The sequence below is a fragment of the Camponotus vicinus genome, unplaced genomic scaffold, assembly GCF_025532165.1.
Source record: "Camponotus vicinus isolate PSW18456_S1 unplaced genomic scaffold, iyCamVici1.0 SCAF_1, whole genome shotgun sequence".
Classification (NCBI taxonomy): domain Eukaryota; kingdom Metazoa; phylum Arthropoda; class Insecta; order Hymenoptera; family Formicidae; genus Camponotus; species Camponotus vicinus.
In genome coordinates, this window is record NW_028141945.1 from 5,049,419 (window position 1) to 5,076,915 (window position 27,497).

A 27,497-nucleotide genomic window follows, 5' to 3' on the forward strand; every position below is an offset into this window, starting at 1 on the left:
AACTTCGTTTGCCATTACGATGCACATTTTCCTTAAATCCATCGTCGTATTTTACGACATTACTCGTAAGTGATTTTACGCGCCTAACTGTAGTCGGATCCTCGAGTCGCAAATTTCTCTTGGCTCTTGAGAAAATTCCCCTCCCACCGCCGCCTTCGACGGGACTTCAATTATCCCGCTGCGGCCTTCGAGATTGCTCGATATCGCGATTTGCGATTCAGAGAGCCGCTCGTCAGGACGCAATCGGGAGGTAAGGCCGGAGAGACTAACGCATCGTAGAACGCATCTTGCGTAGAGTGCATCGCCTGCGCAACCGGTGTGCGACTAGTCCCTCGTCTCTCCTCGCAACCTCGCTCTCTTTCTCGACGCACTCGCACACACGAAGGCATCATGCGCGAGTGCATTCGCGATGCAAGACACCCTTATATGCTCGCGATAGTCCAAGCTGCCCGTGTATCGCGTCGTCCTTCTACCTCGCCTGCCTTTTCTTCGTCGTTGTCTTCTTTTCGCGGAGAATCGATTCCGCAAAAGCGACTCCACGCATTTTTCCACGTACTACGCTGCGCGGACGTATGTGTGCGATATACGTACACGAAGAAAACTACACGCACGTTTGTCGAAGTGGTCTATATGCTTATAAGAGAGTACGTGTGGGACGAGGGAGGCCCAGTTAGCATAACCTGATCTCGAAGGCCCCTCCGGTATCTTCCATCTCCTTCCTCTCCTTCCACGACTTTCCCTCCCTATCATCCATCCTGAGCAAAGGAACATAAAAGAAGAAAGAACGAGGGAGGGAAGAAAGAGAGAGAGAGGAGAGACAAAAGATTGATGGCCAAGTAATGAAGCTACTATTCGCTTATTTTTGCGAAAAAAGAAGAAAGGAAAAGATGCAAAAGACAGGGCGAAAGAAATCAACTAGAGAAACGGTCTATCGACTTGCACATAGTGTTCTGAATTAAGTCGCCGGGTATATTCTCGCATAATTGCGAGGAGAAAAAATGCACCGCGTCAGAGAGCGTGAAACGTGCGTGCCACGTAAATAGCCTGTTTCCGGTGTTTCAATACAGCAACGCGAACACAACCAGTGTTACAGGTTAAACAAACATACATTTTCTCATGTATATCTGTACAGGAAAGATCTCGAGAACAGATTCAAGTTGTTAATTGAAACCAACTAATTGTAATTAAATTATACAGTTTAAAAGATTATCAAATTCCATCTGCACCGAAATTGTACTCTAAAATCTAAGATTAACGATAATTATTATATTATTCTACTTGACCTATAATGAAAATTATAATATACTAAAAATAGTAATTAATATGCTAAAAAAATTTTCGTCTAAAAATAAATAACATGAATCAATGTTAAACCCACTTCACAGGTCTGACAGGTCTACGTGTTTTTCATCTTTTTTTTCGTGTATGATGAAGCACGCTGTATATCGCTAAAAATCGTCGTTTACGTGTATCTCGTGATCTTTGCAATTTTTATATTTCACCGGTTGAAAATCCAATCGACATTTTTCCACGCAATGCGAGAGTAACGAGCCTAGCCGAAGTAAAAACGAGGCTCCTCGCCGACTTTACGATCGGAATCGGCGATCTTCGATCGCGGTGAGAGGGATGAGGGTCCCTCTCATTGTGCACCAGATCGCCGATGAAAATGCGGTCCGGTTTCTCGGAACGTGAGCGCGGTGGCTTTGCCGAGAATAAGAAAGAGGCAACGACAGAGCGGCGACGACGATGACGACGACGACGATTGCAATAACTGCAGCTGCGACGGAGAGAGGGAGGAAAGAGAGACACGATCGAGAATGAGGATGAAGGACGCAAGGAGAAAAAGCGGAAAGTCGATGAGCACCGTGGACTCGTTTGCGGAACCAGCGAGTTAGATAAGAAGAAGCGTGTACGTGGAGCAACGCGTTCTCGTCGATCGCTCCGGGGATCATTGACCGATTCGTAACTCCGTGATTCTGGAACGACGAGAGAAACTCCGAATCGTATTCCGGCACGACGCGCCTCAGCGACGCCTTTAAGAGGAGAGGAAGACACTTTGGTAGGTATTATTACACCTCTTTCATTTTACGTTGGTCGTCGAGCGATGAGACGAACCGCGAAATCGTACAAAGAAATTGCACCGCGATAACTCCTTTGAAAAATTCCAAAGACTCGGCCAAGACGAGCGGTCGTAAATTTCATTCATCTTTATGCCGCTGTCGTTTCGCCGATCTCCGCCATCTCCGCCGTCGACCGATGGAAGGTCACCGGTGATAGGTGTACGTGCGACTGACAAAATGAACCCCTCGAGAAGAGGACGCATTCGCATATTTATAAGCGGGCGTCGTCCCGCGATCTCATTGTGCCTCGATCGTCAGGATGCCGGAGAGTTGCGAGATCTCGCTCGCGACATTGTAATTATGGACGAAATCTGCCACCTCCGGTGGCATCTCTTACCCCTCCTTCGATCTCTCTCTTCCTCGGTTGTTTTTTCTTTTTGATTTTTTTATTCCTTTTTTAATGGGCCGCTACGCATTGCGTGATGTGTTGCTCCCGGTGGCCGCTCTCCTTCCTCTCTTCCCGTCCTTCGTCTTCTCCTTCATATCCCGAAGATGCGTGACGCTAATGGACGCCTTTCACGGAACCCGCGTCACCCGCGCGATCGCGGTTCGCGAGAAATTATTTCTCCCGCTGCGATCTTTTCACTTTAACTTTGAAAAGCGTAAACCGAAGGTTCTTCTCCTCAGTAAGGAAGAGAGATTTCCGCTACGTGGGAAAGATATCCTTATCTTTTTGCGCGATCCACATTAATCCTCTCCACAGAACGCTCGGAAACGTTTTTCGGTGTTCGCGACACTTATCCTCGATGGCGAAGATGGATGACACGCAAGGTTGATTCGCTGTTCGCGAGATATTTATCAAATTTATTAAGTGATCGCTCGCATATCATAATCATTACTCCAGAAAGGAAAAGAGAGAATGTTTTTAATTGGGTTTTAAAATTTTGTTTCGAAAAGAGCATTTAATGGGTGGGGTTTCGATACACTTGCCCGCCATAAACCCTGAAAATTTTCGTTATTCTGACAGTTCGTGACGCTAATGGGCGCCTTTACCGTCATATGTTCTCGTGGGACTCGACGCGGTCAAGGGTTCCCCATATAATTCTCAGGATTAAACCGCGGAATGTTTCTTGTCCGCGTGCAGATCGCCAGAAGCGGCAAAAGTCTCCGCGATGGAGAGCGTATCGATCAGTCTTTCAGCTTTATGTTTTTCTGCGATTCGCAGCCAACTCTTCGAAGGCGGCTCAAGTCGCATTTCCTCGGTCTTAATTTCGCGGCTTAACAAGACAATCCTGCGAATCGTAATTCTTATCGCAACAAGTCGTCGTAATTGAAGAGATTTGATCTTTTTGGAGGCTATTGAAGGAAGAGAATAGATCGAAATATAAAATCGAGGAACGAAGATTAATATGCGTTAATTAATTATATTATTATTAGTCAAAGATTAATAATGCGTAGATTCTAGAATCGCTTTTATATCTCGATCTCTTCGTGTTCTTAAAAAAAAAAAATAGTTTTTCAAATAATACTATTAAATCTTCATCGATCGCTTGTAATCCTGCAATAATTAACGTTCCATAACTTTCTTCCTACAGTTCGAATCGCTGCGAGAGGAGTTCCTGGTGATCGTTTTTATGTCGACTCCAGACGTCGTCGCAGCATTCCATTCTGTCAGATTCAAGCTGGATTCTCGTATCGTCTATGCAAGAACGAACTTCATCGATGCATTATTCGCGGATACCTCGCGTTTCGCTCCCTTCGTCGCGAAGGGCTTTCGCTCTAAAAACGCAGACATTTCTGAGATACAAGTCGGCACGCTTTTAAATCAATAATCCGCGTCGTAAACTTAATTGCGGTGATCTGTTAATAGCGCGTCTCGACACGCAGTCGTCAGTTATGGCGCACGCATCATAATCATGCATAAATATTTCTTTACGAAATATCTATGGTTTTTTATAATTATGAAAAATTTTCGTCTAGCAATTCAATAAAATAAACGAAAAATCTGAATCTGAAAGATATTGTAAAACTTTGAAAACAAATCGCACATAAAGCATTTTATTTCAAGACTGCTGCAGAAAGAAAAGAATCATTACTGTCACAAATAATAAAAAAAAAAAAAAAAGGAAAATGATAAATTGTAAAAAAATAATTCATTTTAATAATTAGGGATTTGGCTCAAATAGTTAAAAATTAAATCAAAATTGACACATAAGAGCCACAGCACGATAGTTGGAGCACAGAGAAGAAATAACATTTCCTTCTTAATATTAGTTTATTACAAGTTTGAGTTTTGTAATAAACTAATATTAAAAACTAATATTAAAAAAGAAGGACAAAACTCAAACTTTTATAATAAACTAATATTAAAAAAGAAGGACGTGTTATTTCTTCTCTGCGCTCCAACTACTGCGCTGTGGCTCTTATATGCCAATTTCGATTTAATTTTTAAAATAATTCATTTCAAGTATGTCGCTTAAAATGATTTTTACGCAGTCGAAAATTATTCGCCAATTGAAACGCTTTTATTCTCGGAGCTCCGAATTTTTAATATCTTCGAATCATAGGCGGTATATTTTGAATGTAAAAATCAGTGTCGCGTTTGATGTGACAGTCGAAACTCAAGTGCGACGCGGAGTTTGCCAGGAACAGCGGGGGTCTTCGACCTCTCTTTGCGTGCTCGCCCAAAGAATGCATCGCACGTACGCGGCTTGTTCTTGCGCGTAGGTAGCGTGCGCGGCTTCTTTACTTTAAAGAAAACCACCGGTTGCCATCCAGCTCGTAAACGTGTTAGACCATTCGAACCTTACCCCGTTGCTTTACCGACGTGGAAAATGGTACGACACGACGGTGGACAGGTATCCAAACGGAGGAAGCGCGTCTTCCTCCTGGAGACGTAAAAGGAAGCTCGTCATCCGCGGTCCATAAATGTAGAAATCATCGTATAATATACGACTTTCCTGCATTATTATAGATTCCATGTTATAATACATTATATTATGCGAAAAGAAAAATGAGGTAGCGCCAGAGACGTTTATCAAGACGCATTGAAGGTTCGCTAATTAACACTAAGATCGGAAATGATTAGCGTCACATTCGCAACTGGTCAGAAATTTTTCACGCCCGACCTTTGATCTAGATTAGAATATATTTTACATCGTGTGTTATTATAACGTGTCACATGAAGTTTAGTATAATTACAAATTAATATACAAGCCAGAGATTTATTAGCATTTATATGCCCGGATAACATAACCGCTCGCAAATTTGCCGCCTTATCTGCCTAAGCAATCCACTCAGCGTGAAAACGAACATACTTAACACGTTTCAGCTTACTCCGTCGAGTGGACAAGCTGAGAACCAGATTACGCATGGCGATTAATTAAGTGGCGTAATTGGTTACAGCAAAGTCGGTCGCTTCAAAGTCTGCGACACCTCCGTCGTTGAATTTTGAAGATTAAGGACGGTTGCTAAAGAATGACAAGTATCTGACCAAGTTTTTAATATCAATAACGAAATTTTATACTTTCGTATCAAAAATTACATTATTAGAATTAAATTTATAAAACATATAATTTAAAATAATTTTTTATAATTTTCGTCAAAAATTGATAAATTTTCTAATTGTACAGTTTCACAAGAGCACGTGTAATATTTGTTCCACATAATATTCAAAGCCGGGTAATAAACACTTTTAATTAACAACAATTTTCGTTTTCGATAAAAATCATAGAAATCATTCCAGATCATAAAAATGGATGATTTATTCCGCGCGGGATTCCATCAACTTTCTACTGTGTGTAATTATATCAAAATGACGTTTCTCAATAAGTTAAAGACCCCGATAAATATTAACGTAGTCCGCGTAATATCTCAGCAGGTTATTCAGCGACAGAAAATTTGCGTATTCGTGATGGAAAGAAAAATCGCTACTCGCTAGGCGCCACCTCGATATGAAAATTTCAATATAAATATAGCGTTGACATTCTCTCTCTCTCTCTCTCTCTCTTTCTGTGCACGCGGTACTGATCAGAAATTGATCCAAAGATAGATCGCGGCTGGCTGAAAATAGCTCGGAGATTTATGTACGTAGTAATAAAGCACGGGACAGTCTCTACTGGTTTACGCCCGAAGCACGCAGATTGGCAGATAAATGCTCAAGTTGTCGGCGGTACACGCCGGTTCCCCCATGAAAACGTGATGAATGTGTTTATGCGCAACGAGTCTCGGTATTTTTTCAAGCGAGCGCGCTTGTTCATTAGCGGCGTTGAACTCGTTAAACCACTAAATCCTAAGAATCCCAGGATACTCTTCGCTGATCGATCGATCTCGCGGTTGTCGAATCGCGAAAAGGCGTTGTAATTATTTACGAGATGTAAGAAGTCGACGGGTCAACATGTATCGCGATGATCATTTATCGGATCGATCGATTAAACGCTACGCAAGACTACCAAAGGGAAAAAGACTGTACTCGATCGCAAAAAGCTTTATACTCGCCACCGAGTCGTTTATGGAGAGAAAGCGAAAATTAGCGGGAAAAAAGTATGTATCGTCTCGCGTTTGCAGCCATGTTTAACGAAAAAGATTACTTTTTAGTTTTTATTCCTATCGAGAGTCTTCTTTTTATCTCTCTGTGAGAGAGATCTATAATAATTACAATAATAATAAATTATTGCATATCGAGTCATAGATATTTTTACAATGTATCATTCATCCAGAGACACGTATTTCATCTTTAAAAAATTTTTTCATTGAAAAATTCCACCGTGATTATAACGTCTAAATGTTTCACGTGTAAAAACAACTTTGAACTTCTTACAACCATTGCGGTAGTTTTACTTCCGACGCGTAACATCTCCTCTTTTACGGATATCCATCGCGAACGCAAGAAAATGTAACGCGCGGTAATGTCGCCCGCTGCTGGAAAAATCGAAGGGGAACGAGAGCAAGAACTCGCATACGGGTAAGAGTAAACGAAAAATATGCTCGCCTAAAGCAATAAATGGAACGCTCGTTAATTTTACGAGCGCGCGGCTTCGCAAAGATCGTGACGCTATCAATTCGTGAGAAAAGTTTATAGCGTTGTATTTTCGAGATAAGTCAGTCAGTCTGTGGTCTGGCCATTCTTGACAGAAAACAAAATAAGGGAGAATCTTTAGTTCTTTTTCATTTGAATTCCTGGTGTCAATCTTCAATTTGCACGTTGAATCGGGAAAATAATGAATGAAATAAAATAAAAATCAAATTGAATGATTTAAATTCGATGATTTAGGGATAATAAGTCAGCCAGTCTGTAGTCTGTCCATTCTTTACAGAAATGGAAAAGAAAATAAGGAAGAATCTTTGGTTCTTTTAAATTTGAATTCCTGGTGTCAACTTCCAATTTGCACATTGAAGTGGGAAAATGATGAATGAAATAAAATAAAAATCAAATTGCATGATTTAAATTCGATGATTTAGGGATAATAAGTCAGCCAGTCTGTAGTCTGTCCATTCTTTACAGAAATGGAAAAGAAAATAAGGAAGAATCTTTGGTTCTTTTAAATTTGAATTCCTGGTGTCAACTTCCAATTTGCACATTGAAGTGGGAAAATGATGAATGAAATAAAATAAAAATCAAATTGAATGATTTAAATTCGATGATTTAGGGATAATAAGTCAACCAGTCTGTGATCTGGCCATTCTTCACAGAAATGGAAAAGAAAATAAGAGACAATCTTTAATTCTTTTAAATTTGAATTCCTGATGTCAGCTTCCAATTTGAACGCTGAATCGGGAAGATGATGAATGCAATAAAATAAAAATTAAATTGAATGATTTAAATTCAATGATTTAGGGACAAAAGTGAATTTTTCGTGATAAACCATTCCACAATTCAATGTAAAAATGTTTCTATTTTCACTGATTACATACACAAATGTAATTCCAACATACATATAGTGAAAATATTAATCACTATCTCACATGAATACTAGGATAATTGAGAAGATTCAAGTGCGGACTTGAAGCTTGAAAATCGCAGCGCGAACGTAACCATTATGTTTAACGTGTGTGCGTAAATTTTTAATATCCGTGCTAAGCTGAAGTAATATTTCTGTTGTATGCCCTCTTCATCTCTCCGTTTCCTTTTTTCTAGATTGCGAGGAAACGCGGCTGCAATCGCGCGTCTGGTATTAACTCGAAACCCGTCGGAGATGAAGTTATTAAGGAGCGTAATGATGCCATGACAGGCCGGTAATTAAATAAAAACCTGGTTAATATATTATAGCCGCTCGCGCGTTTGCGTGCGCGCTTTGCTTGTCGCGCTTTCAGTCCGCTTTCTTGTACGGAACGCCGGCGTCGATACCGTCGTCGATGATGCTTTCGATTCCCACGATTTAATAGGAAATCTACGCGCGTTCTATCACGTGCAGCCCGTTTTATCCATCAGTTACCGCCGATGTTGTATTGCTTTTCAATAGAATAGTTCATAGAGCAAATTATGCGTTTCTATTCTGCTATAAATTCACGTTGCACCTATAATATTCGCATATATAAATATACGTATATATTGCATCCCTTAGAGAAACAAGGAAGTTGTTACTTTAATGAAAAACATACATATATAAATCAACATGTTTATCAACTTATATTTTATATTTTATTATTATTTTATGCTTTAAAATACCGTAAGAATAAAAAAATTATAGCAAAAATAATTACAGAAATATTAAGTTTTTGATCCTTTAAAATAAAAGTCTGCTTTCAACTATCGGATCTTAATCTGATAGAATTGTGGGATAATCTTGATAAAAGTGTCCAAAAAATAAGATTTATTAATCAAAAATAATTGTGGGAATATTTGCAAGCTGGCATCAAATATCAATAATAACTTAAAAAAAAATATTGTCGAGAAGTATGTGTAGTATTTTTGCGATATTAAAGCATAAAATAACAGTAATAAAATATAATTTGATATTTATATGTGTTTTTATTCATCTAAATAACAATTTTCCTGTTTCTATAAGCGATAAAATATTGCATATATCTTATTAAGTGTAAATATATACATCAATTGTGAAGATACGATGTAACATTCTTCGTTTAGAAAAAAATATAATATAAATTTACCCGCATTCAGGATTTCTCTTTAATGCTTGACGATGCAACGCAATGCGACTCTCCTCTTAATTCACATTCACAGCATTCGCGAATTATGATCGTTGGTTCGTTCGCGGAAATGGCAGTTGTATAAGCATCTTAATTGCCGCAGGTTGCTCCTTCATGTATTTTTTCACGTCAAGTCCGTCAAAATCCGAAAGAATGCATCACGAATGCGTGCGTCTGTTCGCGTTGACACGCCGCAAGCGTAATTACGGTAAACCTCCGCTTATCTCTTCTCTCTGCATCGCGAGCACGTAATCGCAACAATTTTGCAATCGATTTTACTACCCGCGGCGATGAATCCGTGCCGCGTAAGCTTCGCAAAAACCTGCGTAAATTGCGTTTAGCGAATCGAGGTATTATTCGTTAATACACTCGAGCGAACAAACAGCGAAATTAATTCTATTAAAAAGATTTTATCGATATGCTATCTAGTGAAAGAACCGAACGAGCATCAAATACCCTAATCAGCGCTCTAGTGTGTTCACGTACACACTTTCTCAATTTTAACAGCGGATATTCGCATTTGCGCTGCTCATTTATTATATTCATTCTCTCATAAGTAATCTGGCATTACCTTTCTACATGCAAAATTACATGAACGATCGCTCTGAAGTTTAGAACTGAGCTATATAAATACATGTCTCAAACGAGAGAGAGAGAAGGAAAGCATGATGTTTGTATTCGAGCCCATTTAAAATACCATAAAGCGGATTTATAGTATCATAAAAATTTTTATAGATACATTTAATATCATGGCATATGTGTATGATTGAATATTTCCACGATTTCACGATTGCATTTGGAAGGAAATCACCGCATATTCGAGTTAACATTACGACATTATGATAGGATAATTTGCGGATCAAAAAGCAATATTGCGAAATCGAGAGACATATGATCTATTATGGAAGATAATTGTGGCAATCTGTATATGTCTCGACATGTACTTTGCTCGTAAGTTTCTTCCGGCTGCGTATTTTATATTCGGTGAATATTATTAGATACGAAGACCTCTTTTCTCGAAAGAGAGTTTCGACAATCTATCTTGGTCACCAGTGTAGATAGTTAAGAATGATTAATTACAATATACAATAAGAAGCACTAAACCCTAAAAGTAACACACACGCACGATTACGCGCGCACAAAGCGTAAATCCCAAACCACATGTTCCCATTTTATCACGCTGCAATCTCCGCAGCATCCTCGACGGCACTTACTATTACGCGCTATGACAAAGCAGCATTCTGCCTGTCGACGGCGTAATTGAATAGGTTAATTGCCAGGGCGCGTTGTCGCTCGTGCGAGAGTTTCTGAGAACGAGAGCAAGAATAGAAAGAAGGAGCGATATCTGGCAGAAGGGAACCAAAGAGGGGACGAAGGGATGAGTAATCGTGAAACAATATACGAGTGAAAATAAAAAGGATGACCGAGAAGAAAGGGGTTGTCTTGATGCAACAGTCTCAACAAAGCTCTCGGTGATCATGCAAAGTAAGCAGTTTTCAGAAATATCTCTCTCTCTCTTTACTTCTCTTTCTTTCTCTTCGCAACCCGAAGAATAAGATCAGTTCTCGCTAACCGCGGGCAAACTGTTGTCGACCTTGCTATTGGAAATTTAACGACGGTCGAAGATACAGGTAGATGAAAGTGCTCCGTATTTTGCAGCTGCCAACTTCGAAATTCAATTTACAATCGAAGCAATATTGCCTCCCGATTGTGGAGTAACTTTATCAAAACTTTCGTACGCTTAAATTGATAGTATTGATGTTTCAGAAATGGAATGCCAAAGATCAACCTAACATTAGGTCTGGGTGACAAGCGATGTTCAAACGAACTGAATCGTTCCAAAATGATTGAATAAGAAGAGGAGAAGAAAAATTGCAGGGCCTTTTAAGTACACTTTTTCGCAAAATACGAGGTGTAACTCTCATCGTCATACTTGCTGAAAACAGAATAAAGACATATATTCATGAAAATATCTCCATTTTCACAAGAATCCCCTATCTTCTTCGCCCCATTTGCTCTTTCCATTTCGACGGTTCAAGCGGCATAAATCTTCCTTCCCTTCTCAAGTGATCACGAGGGAAACAAGCGTGAGACATCGAGTATAACATATGTATTATATCTCCTGCCATTTGTGGGAGAAATCGACACGAATGACACTTTGGATATCGCGTACCTTGCAGATTTCGCGACCTTGGCTTGTCACTTATAAGGTCGTTAACGGTCGGATAACTACACGCTCGGTGATCATTACGATTTTACGATGTACCGCTGACGAAGCTAGCATGCGTGTCAGCTCGATTACTTGTTATTGGCAACGTGCGTTAATCATGTCCTCGATCATAAAAATTTTCGGATATGTTCAAGACTCATAAATGCGACAGACTTTCTCTCGATGCTTCACACGTGACGTAATAATATCTCGTATGAAAATAATCGGAGATCGAAATTGCATCGTGTTTATATTTGAATTAATCGTGATTATATTTAAATTAATATTAATCGTGATTATATTAAAAAAATAATTGTTTCATGCGAAACAGTTTGTGTAGCCTTTCTTTCCTGTAAAGAATATTTTTTACCAAGTTAATGACATTCGATTTCTCTATCAGTAGATAGCGCAATCTCTCTTCACAAACATGTGTCAGATAATAAAAGATTCAAACAGAAAGAGATTCAACCGTCTCTCTCAAAATTATCCAATGCATTTTAATCAGCCGGCTGCTAATTTAACAGCATCGTATAATCTAGGAAGCATCAATGGAAGAGGAAAACTGAGGAACATAAAAGAACGGACTTTTGTAAGCGTATTAAAGAGTCGCCGGTTAAAAGCAGAGCATCGCTTTAAAAATACGATAATTAAATGCGCCAAAGTACGTCGTACTTTTTAGCAATACATGGCTTGCTTCTAACACATGAAAGCGCCGTGTAAACCTCAGATGGCCGTAAGCGTACCATACAAAAAACAAGTGCCTATATAAAAGAATATAGGGAACGTACTCTTTATATAACACTCGCGCACACGCGCCTAGGAAAATGGATGAGAAAATAGATGATGGCGATTAAGAGAGCTTGGTAGCTGGGCCCTCTACAAAGAGAGAGAGGCCACTATTATTGTGATCGGTCGCGCACAATGCCCTTATGATGTAGGGACGGCCATGGGGTGCCACGGGGTGTGCGTCGTCTGCAAAAACATTCCCCGTCCGGGAACGATTTATCGCGGTCTCGTCTCGCGACTCACGAGAAAAAGAGGCAGGGAGGAGGGGGAGAGAGACGAAATTAAATCGCGTGGGCAGATCATTCTCGTAAGTCGCATAAAGCTAAGATGGACGTCCGTGTCGGACGTGGGCACGCCTCGCGATGGACGGACGATACAGCGAGATTATCCGGCAAAAACGCGCGGAAGAAACGCGTTTATGGTCATAACGACTTTGCGATATGGCGGTCGTCACGTACGAGATAAAACGAATTCGTCTAATGTAAATCTGTCTTCGAAGGAACGAATGGTTAAGCACGCTTCTTTAAAGGAGGACTATCAATCCATTGACTACTATAATTAAATATTGTCGGAATATTTTGTGGGTGTGTATGTGTGTAAAAAGAGAAAGAATATTTTGAAGACCTTTAAGCATAATTCTCTTCTCTCTCTAAAAAATGAATGATGAAATCATTCTTTACATATTGCTGCGCTTCCTTGGCGACTCTCTTAACTCGAGTGATTCGAAGAGCTCCTTTATCTCCGCACGCTCTTGCATTTACATCTGTAAATAACGCCGGAAGACTTTTTTCACACGCACCGACATTCAAAGTCTCTATGTCGGGATTGAATTTTGTGTCATGGTATCGTAAAACTCGGACATGTTAATAAACGCGACCTCGGAATATCTCGCGCCTCTTTCGAGTAGCTTGATTAAATCGCAGACGCGAAGGTGTTGCTTGCGGCAACCATTGACGTTGGTCCATGGTACACGGCGTTCGTATGTATGTAAAGAATTCGAGGCTAAGTCGAGACTCACGTGCGCGGGCGTCGTCGGCGAGTTACGTGTGATAGCTCAATAGAAAGAGAGAGAGAGAAACAGAGACAATCGAGAGACAGAGAATCACTTCGAGCGATTCGAACGATATCGATTCGCGCCGCACGCGCGATAATCGATAATCATTGTCTTTATTCCGCGAACGACGGCTTCCCTTACACTCCCCCCTGTCGCTTCCGGTTCGAGTTCCCTTCGAGGAACGTCTCAAAGATGTTAACGAAGCACGTTACAAGTTGATGTCGAGTGGTTCTGATATAACTTGAAATGGAAGACGTACATATATATTTCTCATGCAAGATTTGCATCCTTTTGAACAGTCTTCGCCAAAGAAACAAGGAATCTTGTGTATCTCTATATTTTCCTTTCCTCTTTCTAATAAAATACATTTTCCACATAAGTCACTTGAGAAAAAGTAATTTCAAAAATTGCAAATTTATATAAAATAATCACAAAATGTGTACATATAATATTTATCTTTTGAAAAGAGAACAAGAAATTAGACGAGAAAGATTTTATGAGCTTTTTTTGCAGAATGTGTTGTGATATTTCGAGAAATTAATGGACAAACAAGAATGTTGAAAAAATTATTTGAAATTGCTGCGAGCAATCAGATGATATCGATTCTGTCACGTGACAATGAATAATCAACGTTCTAAGAATAGCGGCTCTTTTCGGCTTCACAGTTGGGTTTCGGGTTCGAGTTCCTTTCGGAGAATGCTCGTGACGTGTTAACGAAGCCTTTTTTCGCGAGACACATTACGAGCCCGCATCTGAGTCCGCAGCTGAGACCGCACCTGAGCAAAAAACTTTGCCGATACCATCGAAAAGTTGAGGCAACGCGATTAAAGCGCAATTAGATGCTTTTGTACGGGGTGACGTAGGTGGATACCGAAGGTCGCGAAAGCCACGTTCGACGCGTGGCAAATCCTAGTCGATTCCAGGGGAATAGAAAGATACAATCGTAATCACGAGGCGTGCCAAACAAAGAATCATCGACGGCCTGTCTGCCTAAGAGAGAAAACGGCTTGCGCCATTATTACGTTACAAGCATTTTTGTAACCCGCAGGTCGCCCCCGGTGTTCGTTACTTTCATTAAGTCGTTGATGCTCGTGACACCGGGAGGATACCCGTTGAAAATGCTTGGTGAAATTAAATTATAGAGTAATCATATACACCGATCTTCATGTTTTCGTAATTTTCATCTTAAATTTTCGCTTCTTTTTAGGTTTCTTGGCGAAAAATAGAAAGACACATCAAGAGAAAAATGACTTTACTATTTAAATTGACGTAGATACATACATAATAATTTATACACACATTGTACCATTAAATATTTTAAAAAGCTTCTTGCCATTTTAGAATTATATATAAGATGTAAAAATAATATCACGTATCATGAAATCGATATCATACATCAATTAAATTCTCGCAAAAATTGACATATATTCCAAAAAATAAATAATCAAGCTGATGATGGGTACTATCGTGAACGATGACGAACCGTAATTATTACGATATCGCTCATCGCGACAATGCAGAAAGAGAGAGATTCTTCGTCGATCCCTCGTACACCATTCATCTTCGACGAGCCACAAGCGCTGCAACAAATTTATCGACTCGATTTCCTACTGCGCCACCCGTGGCGATTATAAATCCACCCACTGAAAGAAAACGCCTGCCTTCAAGGTTGAGCTCGAACGTGGGACATTGACGATCATAATTCTCGAGTGCAATAACATTAATAAAAAAATACTGTAAAATGGAGAAAATTTAAATTTCACATCTTGCTTAATACGCACATATGTGCAATGACTTATCTCACGCAAATATTTGACACTTAAATTTCCTTATTTAAAAGAAAATAATTAAATAATGATCGAGTCTCTCTTTTACTTCCAAGCAAATATAGAGAGATTTTATTTAAAATTACATTATGGAAATCTCTGCACGATCATCTGAGGTGTGAAAGATTCCACGACGCGTCAGAGTTAATTAAGATAGCAACGAGGCAAATTTCGCGTTCTCCTCTGTCTTTCTCTCCGCAAATAAAACATGAATTACCCTCGGGCAGAAACCTGACCAAGAATCTTCTCGATACATTCGTTTATTCCGCTTTATTTGATCCTGGGAACGAAGAGGAGTAAAAGGAGAAGAGAAGAGAAGAGAAGAGAACTGCGGCAGGCAGGAAAATTCAGCATCGTCGTCGTCGCAAACGGGCGCCATCACGAGCGTGAGGGGCATTCGAGAAAGCGGTTACGAGAGACGCAAAGACGCGGGCGTCACGCGCGTGGTGAGCACAAAACGAAGCCGGCGCGAACGATCACGGTGCGATACGCGGCTCCGAGGGGGGGAACACCCCGACAAGAGGAATACCTTTCCCCCCGGTGTGCAACGCGTATAAGGGAGACGAGGGGGAGCAAGGGGGCCGACTCGCGTACGCGCGCGCGTCGGCGCGTGCCATAAGCGTCGCCCACGTGCGACACGCGCGGAAAGATTTCCTATCTTCGATCCTGGATGCGCGTTTCTCTCGTTCCCTTCGGAAAAGAAATTTTAATTAACACTATCGCAAAGCTAGGACGTTCTCCTTTTCGCGGTATTAATTGCTTCGATATTAATTTTCTGGCATGTAAGATGCTTTTTTTAGTGCATTAATTAATTTATGACGCGCGTCATCAATCAATATTGCAGAAGAGAGAATCGAAATTATATTTTCTTAATTTGTGTGAAATGAGCGCGGCTTCCGTGGCACACTTCTGTGCAAGACTCAAGCGTCCAGCAATCACTGCATTACCTTGCATAAGTTTGTACGCGTGCCATAAGATAGAAACGAGAATTCTCCGCTTCAGATCGACACACGGCAATCACATTTAATCGCGAATCGACTTTAGATAGGCGATACATGCGTTATGGCGCGTGCCGAACCTTTCGGCCCACGCATACGAGCTACGCAATTTTTTTCGAAATCGGTGTAAAATGTTGGATCGTATATTTTCTCGCGATAGTTTCTCTAGCCGAATGATAAGCATATTCGCAATATTGACTTCTATTATGACACCGCAATTCGCAAGCAATGCAATTCCATACAATATTTCTTCTCCGATCTTATACAAACGTCGTTATATATTGTTCTCTCTTTCTCTCTGTTTACATTAAATTATTCCTTTCATTTATTTGATCAGAAAGAGAAAGGACTTCTAATTGATCAGAGTGATTTTTTATAGCGTAACGTCGCTCTTTCTACTACATAAATAAAAGCGTCATCATCAGCGAATTATATTAAATAAGTTTAAAAAATATATCGCGATCGTGGATAAATGTATTTAAATATTAGTGCAAAATATATGTTATCGGTTAAGGAATTCTTCTGCAGAGAGCAGCAAATAATTGCAATTTTTTCTCGCACATTTACGGGCTACGATTACGAAAGATTGCGTCCATTATCGGTCAATACAATAAAGAAAATTACAATTAAAAAAATATAAAAAATATGTCAGATTGTCTATAACGTATAATATTACATTATATATTATCTTGTTAAGATATCGACATATTAGTCTCTATATTATAAATATTATCAGTATCATAATTAATATTATCAGTATCATAATTAATATTATAAATATTATCAATATCATAATTAATGTTTACACACTACTCCAAGAAAAAAGAAAGAAGAAGAGAAATTCATTAAGATCCACAAGAAGCGTGCAATTTAAAAGACAGACTTGATCAAAGAAGGAAAAAGATAAGCGATATCTCTCTTACGCTTGTGTTAATATACGCAATTGCTCGTAAGAAAAATGCAAATGGTCGTTCGATAAATCGCTTCCCTCAACTAATATCGCATCTCCACTGCTCGAGGCCGCTCATCGTCTATCGTTCGCAAGATTCGTGAAATGGTTGATGACCATCGGTCAGCAATCGGTAGCTGTAACGAGAGGCGCGCGTAACGAGAAACTCGTATGTGCATCGAGATGTACAACGCGGTTTCTCTCTTTCTCGTTGGAAAATATCGCGGGCTTCCTCGACACGCGGAACGAGAATAAATACGTGATTTACCGTGCTGCGCCGAGATTTACGGCTTGTTCGTCGGTGCAGCCTCTGTCTATGTGTTGTTAGCCGCTCCCCTGGTCGACCGCGAGAAGAAAATGGGAGTAGCGCAATCGTTTGCCTTACTCTTTCTTAACTTTCATTTCCTAAGTTGCAGGAAATCTCGCGAAAAAATGGTCGCTATAAATGAGGAGAGCCGTACGTGATTGTGTAGATCGAGAGATAATTACAGTTTTACGCAGTTTGTTCTACCGGAGAACGAGCGAACGATTTGAAACCGCGATTAAACTAACTGCGGCTTATATTTAAATGGTACGAAGATTTTAAACAAATGTTCTTTCTCTTCACATTAATTCTTCACTTTCACGGGATTAAGGAAATTGGATTTACAATCATGCTCTACGAAAAAATAATTAATGAATTGCATGATAAAATCTTATGATAATCGTAAATGTGTCAAGCTTACATATGTGATATAGTTTTGTACTAACATTGTGCGATTCTATATTTAATCTCGGAAAGTAACTAAATGTAGTTAAAACGTGACAATATGCCTCTTACACATTTGTAAAAGAAACCACTCCGTAAATTTGCACCGTCTACGTGATGTTTTGGCGTCTTACAAATCGCAACCGCCCTCGCCTTCTCAACAAACATTTCTCTCTCTGTCTCTCCGATGTAAAACCTTTGTAAATATTTCACAAGGTGTATTTTACCGGCAAGATTTCGCGCGCACGTACAGCAGTATTTTCGAGAAAACGATATGGACCGGTTTTCCGCCGTAAATTTCTACCGTATCTTAGGCATCTTTAAAATTTCGTGAGCGCATGGGTATGTGTATTTGTATCTGTGTATTTTGATACTGTTAAATGAAAAAATGTTTTATGTTAGCAACATAAAAATATAAAATAAATTAGAAAAAAAAATATAAATCTCAAGTAAGAAAATGAAAGAATACGAAAATAGAGAATAAATACACAGTAAAAAATAAAATGTTAATTATAACATTTTTCACATGTCCCAGAAAGTCCACTCTAAATTTTAAGTTAAAATAACTCATTCGTCGTATGTTATTTATTGACAAACTAAAAATGTTAAATAATTGACGCAATACTTTACATTTAGTCATTGTGAACTTTAAGTGTAACGTAAAAATAACATACAAATTAATTAAAAATTACATGAAAAAATAGTTAGAACAATTCGTAAGAAATGTTGATAGAACATTAACATATAATAGTAATTATTTTAACTTAAATTATTTTTAATAGAAACATTTGATTTTAGTAAATTTGATTATTTTGTATGTCAAAGTTCAAGATTATTTCAAGATTTATTTTAACTTTTCTTAGAATGTTAAACTAACTTTGAGACATGTTGATTGTTTAAAATGACTATGTTAAAAATACTCAAAATAATATTCCATTTCTAAGAGACATATACAAAATGTTAAGTTATAAAGTTGACATAAATATAACACGTGAAAACGTTATAAAAATAATAACATATAAATTGTATGTTAATTTTACATTGAAGTACTAATCAAAACGTGTGGTAACACGAGAAAATTTTAACATATGGACGCACAAATTTTTATGTAAGGAGGCATTCAAGGATTAATTCGCTAACAGCAGCAAAATATGCTTTTGTGAATATTAAAAGTACACACGAATGAAGAAGTTCATAACGTCAAAAGCAAAAAGAGAAACGGAAACATACTTCGTGAGTGACATTCTTTCAAAGTGCCGGTCGAAATTCAATTCCGCTTTCGACGTCGATGTAACAAATACACAGGAATATACGTCCCATTTCATTCGCGGTAGGTTTCTACTACGGGGGCGGTATATAAAACGCTTTTTTATTCATACCTCTGCAATCAACGGAGCATCTCCGCGCTTTCGAGTCCGCCGCAAACGGAAATGATGGAACGCGAGGATTTCATATCGCGTCACGTGGGCGTGTGATTCGATCGAGCCCTGATCGTCGCGTGGCAATCAATGGGAGAGAAGCGAGCGAGAAAAATCGAATCGAACCGTAATTGCGAGTTACCGATATCCGACGATTCGACGTGGCAGCTTTGTTCAGCGACGCGAAAATAATTACGGATACAATTGGCGGTTTATACGCTTTGCCGCACGACTCTCTCGTGTGGATATTCCGAATACCGATGCAAAGCGGCAGCTGTAAACGGCAAAATGGTAATTATCGATGGCGCCAACTCGCACCAGTCGAGCCACGCGACACAGAGAGTACACGTACGTTGAAATTTATATGCCATAAACCCCCGAGGCGATGCGGCGAGCCGCGGCAAGAGGGTGCGAGTGGGAGTGACGGAAAAATCTCCATGCGATGAAAATTCTGTTGGGAAATTGGCCTTCGGGGCTCTCTTGTCCTCGCGAGAATTACGGAGACTTACACGCGACGCATGATACATTCTATATGAGAAAATTGTGCGAATTATCTGATTCTGCAATATCTATAAACGGAAAAAAACTGCTGCTAAATCTTGACTACTCAATTCTCATAATTATGTTATCCGATTAAACTGCATATAATTCGTATTCACGTTAACGATCGAATATATGCATTATTAAGGCATTAGCGTTATAAGATTGGATTGTCCTCTTTGCCAACATCCATGATAGTCTCCCCGACGACGTTTCATTCTCTTTCTACCGTCGCTAAATGTAATTGCCATTTTATATTCTGTTTACATCGTTGAGTGCATTGCCCGCGGATCCAGACACACCCTTTATAGACTGAAACTTATCTCTCGCACGAGTAGTTGTTAATTTCGCGAAATGCGTATTATCTCGGTAAGAAAAATTGTTTGTTACATACATACAGGGTGTCAAAAAGGTTCAACAAAAAGGTCGGGACACCGGATTATCTCGAACAAAAAAATATTTCAGATAAAAGTTGTAGGGCTTGAAATGATCTATTTACTGATCTTATCTAGTTCGATTGGACAGTCGTTTGAAGGTTTAATGAAGATCACCTTTAATTTTTTAAACGGAACCCCCTATTTTTTATTCTTATAGCTTATCTCGAGAGCTTTCCAAAATACTATAATAAGGTATTTTTTCATTGAGTGCTTATCGAGTTATGAGGCTTGAAATAATTTCTTAATTTCACATAAACCATAAAATATCTAATAAAATATTCATTTTTCGATTATCTTACCTTAATACTTTTATGCACAAAATAATGTGAGAAATCAATTGGTATACAGAAAAACATAGTTGTTTAAAAAAAAAAATATCTAATTGTTAATTTCAAATTACATATTTTTTCTTCGAAAGAATTGTGTTTACTTTGCACCAATTGATTCCTCTCATTATTTTGTACATAAAAGTATTAAGGTAATCAAAAAATGAATATTTTACTAGATATTTTATGGTTTATGTAAAATTAAAAAATTATTTCAAGCCTCATAACTCAAAAAGTACTTAATGAGAAATAATTTAATTATAGTGTTTTGGAAAGCTCTCGAGATAAGCTACAAGAATATGTAATAAAAAATAGGGGGTTCCATTTAAAAAATTTAAGATGACCTTGCTCTGACCTTGGCGACGCCATCCAAGGTCAAACTGATAAGATCAGTAAATAAATCACTTCAAGCCCTACAACTTTTATCTGAAACGTTTGTTTGTACAACTCATATTTTTCGAGATAGTCCGGTGTCTCGACCTTTTTGTTACACCTTGTATACTGTAAAACGCGTCGCAATATCTCTTATACGCTTTCGCGGGGATTAGCGCGCGTTACGAAAGGTACAAAGGTTTACGTAATCATGACCTAAACGAATCGGATTTCCGTAATCGAGATATCGTGGTCGATACCAGAGACAGAGAGGACTTTGATCGGTTAGGAGGACTGTTTTCCACGCGGATCGATCCGCGATTTAACGAACTGCAAACAATCGCCATCGGGTTCTCAGGAGTGGAACGAAAGCAAACGCCTTCGAGAGCGTACAATGTGCTATTCCCGACGAGCTTTTGTACCGGGATAATTAGAGAAGAATTGCTTTGTCATTTTCAACGTGCGATAGGCCACTTAACGAGCTCGTTTGCAATCTGCGCTCCTGTGTAGTCCAAGTTTAATTAGAGCCTTGCGTTTCCCGAGAAGAAGACTCGCATCATTCTGCGACGTAATTATGTTTCACGCTGAGAAACAACGTCATTTCTACTATTTCGATTTTTTCCTCGAGAGCAAAAAAAGAAAGATTCTGACTCTCTCAAAATTGTTACGTGATATCTCCATCTTAGAAGAAACACGCGATCACGCGATCCTGATTTTTACATAACTCCGATCACATTTTATATTTCTCTCGTATCCAGGCCCTCCGAATACAAAGCGAGTCGATGCATATTTTACCACATTCAGGTATTCCTACCGTTGCTATTCTCCGATGTGTAAATAATACCGTTACGACGTCCCGCATAAGCGTATCGTATATAACCGATGTCATTGCCTTTTGAGGCGAGGTGTTTTAACGAATGTACCAACGTTTTCCGACAATTTCTTTCGCGTAAAATGTTTCGAAGATCTGATATTTCGAGCCGCTGACGCGAATTAGCAGCTCGATATCGTTATAAACAACTCTGTGTACAATAATGCAGACAATTACATTACGTTTAGTCGCGACGATACCCACGCAACGACGAAAAAATCCATCGCCGACTCGGCGAGAGAAAGAGAGAGCGTATCGCGCGACTATTATTCGCGCGTTGATCATAGCGAGTGGGAGAAATTATCGTAGACCGAGAGACTTAAAACTCTCTCGCGGGAAGTTCTCGACAATCGAATCGTTTGTTTTGAAAAACGTGCGTGAGTCAGTGCAATTGAATTTCACAACAGAGAAGACAAAGGCTAATAAGTAAGGATAAGTAATCGTTTGCGTCTTCGTACAAGCCGGCATTGGGCAAGAGTTAATATTTTACGAGCACGATTATAAAAACAATGAGTTACTTCAACGCTTTCATCTTTTATTCCCTCCTTTGCATGAAAAAGAATATAAATATTTCACACAAGTGGTCATTGAATATCGAGTTGAATTAAACAAAATATTCGTTAACGGACTTGCTAATCTCGTTTTATTGTACAACAAACACGTGCAATAACGTACGCGAATAGCACTTTCGCGAATAACAATAAATCTGTATATCACGCCACTGTTATTAAGCGAGATTTAAATCCCCAGGAATTCAGATTGTGCATGGAAAGCAATCGCGAACTCGCGGAAAGGGAAATATGTATCTCGTATATTACGTAGGTATTATCAGCGCACATGTGGCCGTTGTTTTGTTTTCTCGGCGATTGTTCTCTCTCTATCAAGCGAAATGATTCGCCTCACGAATTATCATAACGACATTCCGAGGCTATCATCGATGCTGCATGCGCGTTTGCGCAAGAAAAACGACGATAAGTAACCTTAATTTTCAATAGGAAAACACGCGATCTTTGATTTTACGCCGACATGATTTTTACGCGCAATCTAGATTACTTTAATCGCTATTGCAGCAAAGTACACGCGCAAACGCATCTTAATAATAATCTATTAAGCAAATGATTTGAAGACATTTTAATAATATATGTAAATTATATTCTATCTTATATTCATGATATATAAGACGTAGATTATTATTATTGTGTTATGTAAATTTCAATTATTAAAATTATCTTGGGCTGTCATCTTTATGATTTAAATTAAATCGATAAGGACAAAGCACTGTTCCTCAATCGTATTCCGCATTCCGATCGGCGCGCGACGCGAAACGTGACGGTGCCATGGGAGAGACGCGGGAAACCGTAACAAAATCGTGATGCAGCTTAATATAGACCTCACGATTATTGCGAAACTGTCGCAGCATCCGCGACCGCGGGCTCTGAAATCGCACAAACCGTTGAGCGAGGAAGTACTTTACGTGCAAATGGAAATCATACGCTGCCGGAGATATCTTCCTTCTCACGATTCCCGGGTGTCATTAGGCGAAAAAAGAGAAGGAAAAGGCGTCGGAGAAAGAAATTCGGTATACCAGGGATATACCACACTGAGAAAAAAATCTGGTTACATTAATTATAAATCTGATGGATTCAACCAGTATGTCTGTTGGAAAATGGACGAATCAGAATTCCTTCACACTGAGAAAAAATCTGGTTACATTAATTAGAAATCTAATAGATTCAACCAGTATGTCTGTTGGAAAATGGACGAATCAGAATTCCTTCACACTGAGAAAAATCGTTTGATTGTACAAGACGTATCTGATAGAAGACATTTTCGTTAAACCAAGCAGAATTTCTAATTATCACGATAAGACTCGATTTTTTATAACTAGAAATTTAATTGATTCTACTACATTTACTACATCGTTTAATTGATTTTACTACAAGGATTTAGTTAGAATTTTCTAGTTGGATCTATAAAACTTCTTGTTATATTAACTAAACATGGACACAGTGATGCCATTTTTTAAGTAAATTTTGTATTATTAAGAAAATTTGGTAAATTTAACAGGAAGAAATTAATCATACTCATCTGATAATTCCTAAAGGAATTCTGATTCGTCCATTTTCCAACAAACATACTGATTGAATCTATCAGATTTCTAATTAATACAACCAGATTTTTTTTTCAGTGCAGGAATTACCAGATGAGTATGATTAATTTCTTCCTGTTAAATTTACCAAATTTTCTGGGTAATAATACTATAAATTTACAAAAAATGGTATCACTGTGTCCATGTTTAGTTAATATATAACAAGAAGTTTTATAGATCCAATTGGAAAATACTAATCAAATCCTTGATCCAAAATTCTATTAATTCTCCAAAATTCTATTAAACGTTCTAGTTATAAAAAATCGAGTCTTATCGTGATAACTAGAAATTCTGCTTGGTTCAATCAAAATGTCTTCTATCAGATACGTCTTGTTGGTACAATGAAACGATTTTTCTCGAAACGATCCATTAAGCTCATTAAGATTTGAGTCGGGGTCGAGCGTAAGATTTTCCGCGCGGTTTCCGTTTGACGGGCGTGGCATCTGTTCTCCATATAGGTGACCACACGTCCCACATCTTCGACACGATCTGCGTTTTCTCTCCCGGGGCCGCGAACGCGCGATAATCGAGCCGCGAGCTCGCCTACGTGTAACTGTACATTGTGGGTCATTGCTTGTGATAAGTAGCGCCCTGAATGTCCGACATTTTTGCCAGATGTTAATGGGCTGGCCTGCTCTCGCGAATGTGGACACTGTGCGCACGATACACGGATGAAGCGTACACGTACGCGTACGTAGAGATATATTTTCTTTATTGATTAGCCATGCCTATATCCGACACGTCGACGTCGTGGAGGAGCGGTTACGGACGAAATTAAATTTGCATAAACGTCCACGGTCGCTACGGATTTATGCGCGTCTTCCGGGACGGAAATCGTGCGGTTGGAGGGCGGTTACTATTCTCGGGGGAAATTCACCTACTTCTCATGATTACGCATGATTTCACGCGGAGATCTCGATCGCTTCATTTATTCCTCGATCCCTCATCATCGATACGACGTATGTATAAAGAAACGTTTCTCTTTAATGCTTTCTCGTTAATAACATTCTTTGACGAAATCGACGTCGACTTCTCCTCCGAACTTAATGGAAAGCATGATTATAGAGTTATTTACTACCGGAAATTATTTCCCTGCTGTTTTAGACTAAAGAATGCGAGGCGAGGAAACTTAGCTTTTCCAGTAATTTCAAGTAAATTTTGCTTGGCTTCTCGGAGCATAATTTAATATCGAGAACTCTACAATTATAGTAAACGATCGCTAATTAACAAACTTTCGTTATAACTGTGAACAAAGGAAAAATAAATGAAATTGTGTCTCGAATTCTATTTGTTTCTATTTATCTATCTTATCTGTCTCTTTATAATGTATCTATATATTATCTATATATGTATCTATATATATATATATATATATATGTATCTATATATATATAATGTATCTATATATTTCTGTTATATACATTTTATATTCTATGCAATTTTATTTTTTATTCTATTAAAATATCTATTGTGCACAGTAGAGTTATTTTTTATTCTTTATTTTATATTCCATCTTCCATATTTATTTTTTATTATATATTCTATCGAAATATCTGTTACAATTTAAAAAACCATACAAAAAAGACTAATCATTTCTCGTAGGTTTTTTGATACTGAATACAATCCTGTTTTTCACTGCATCACGCATGATTTCACGCGTTTGAGAAAGTTAAAGTTACAAAAAGGACTATTTTAATGTATTTTAGAATATTATAGTTACAAAATATTATAGATATATAGAAAACTATCGACGTACTGGAAAAATTTCTATTTCTAAAAATTATTATCAAAATCATCTTATCAACTATAATCGACACAGAAAATTTTTTTAAATCTTGTTCTTGTATTCGAAAAAAGATTTTTTTAATGAATCACGTTATCTATAGAAAAATTTTTTAAAATCTTGTCCTTGTATTTGAAGAAAGATTTTTTTTATTGAATCGTGTTATCTATAGAAAATTTTAAAATCTTGTTCTTGTATTTGAAAAAAAATTATTTTTATTGATCATGTTATCTATAGATAGAGTGATAATGATGAAACATCTTGCACATATTTAACAGATTGATAACTTTATCAAAACTCGTGTACAGAGTCTCAATTTACGATTAAAAGTCCCGATCGATCGCATGCTACGTGCAAGAGCTCACGTTTCTATCGGGCAACATTTTCACGTCCGTCAGCCGTGTTTTTAACGGCAATAATACGCATCTAGATGAATGAAGCGAATTTTTCCGTTATGAGAGTGCTTCCGTTTTCGAGATCGCGATTAGAGACCCGTCGATCCTGTTCGCAGGTAATGCCAAGTCAGCGGGAATCATCGCTTCCCCATCCTCGTCGCGCGCGTATACGTTTTATCGTCCATTACTCGAATTAATCGCGATAAAGCAATTAACGGAAACGTGAAATTATCAACATCAGGCGGTTATCGCATCCGACGTAAGCGAGATTCGAGATTGTGATTCTCGCTCGAATTATGCGTAAAAACTCGACGAGCTGCCCCGTAACCATTACAACTATCGGATTTTATACGTGGTAAGCAATTCGGTTAAATCGTGAGATAAGAGAGCCTTCCGTCAATACGATTAGGAGTCTAATTCAAAGATAACGCGAATAAACACCAACACTTCTCACAATAAATTACAAAAAATCCACGGATATCGTGTTACGGATGTATTTTTTTATCACGCATTTGATTAATCTTTCCATTAGTTTCTTACCTTCGTACAAGATGTGCCGAAAATCCTCGGTTGCTCGAGCGATGGCAACCAAGACCTGTAGCATCAGCGTGTACACGATCCATCGCTCCATATTGGCAGCGTGCGATCCTCGCTCCTGCAACATGACAAACATTTTTTTTTATTTTCACGTATCCTTTGGCGGGTCAGATGGCATCGAGCCGGAACCGATTATCGAGTGATTCTAATTGGGACGCGAAGCAGCGGCATCTCGGGTAACACGCGCTTTACCGGGATCGATGAGAAAGCCTGACTAATGGCGGGATGGTTGGAAAAAAAAAACAAAGTAGGGAGAAAGAGAAAGAGAAAATGTATGCGAGGAGTAGAGACGGAGTAGCAGGCTCTTCGTCTTCGTCCATTTCCTTGACATTTACGTACTCGTGCCGCGTCCGTTGAACGGCCTTGAACATTTTCCACGAACGGGCAGACACGTTGCAATTAATTGAGCGGAGATAAACCGCGCGCGGTTACCAATGGCGCGATTAAGATCGATCGACTGTTTCGAGCAATCCACGAACGATTCCGCTAGCAACGATTGCATTACCGGCACCGACGTAGCTAGAGAGTCGTGTACCTCGCCGTACGTCACGTAATGTTCGCCAATTAAAGGCCCATTTATACATATCCGTTCCGTATCCGATCCGTATCCGTACCGTATCCGTACCGTACCGGCAAAATCGGATTGACTATTTATACATGTCCGGATCATATCCGTGAATTTTTTGAAACAATACGTCAGTCTTGAGACGTCCGTGATCATGGCAAGTTTGTCAGAAGACGAATTGGCCGTAATAGCATGAATTTTGGATGAAGAAGTCTCCAAGAAAAAAAAGAAAACGAAACTTATGGGTTCACAAAGCATGGACAGA

The 27,497-nt window shown here is 38.8% G+C and overlaps 1 protein-coding gene across 1 annotated transcript in view; it reads right to left on the minus strand.

The window, feature by feature from the left end:
- Nucleotides 1–27,497, minus strand: part of Sema5c (Semaphorin 5c) — a 99,273-nt gene that overhangs the window by 33,751 nt on the left and 38,025 nt on the right. Inside the window, exon 2 of the mRNA XM_083094903.1 lies at nt 26,611–26,725. Coding sequence (XP_082951029.1) covers nt 26,611–26,701 — 91 coding nt within the window. The 5' untranslated portion in view covers nt 26,702–26,725. The remainder of the gene's footprint in view (nt 1–26,610; nt 26,726–27,497) is intronic.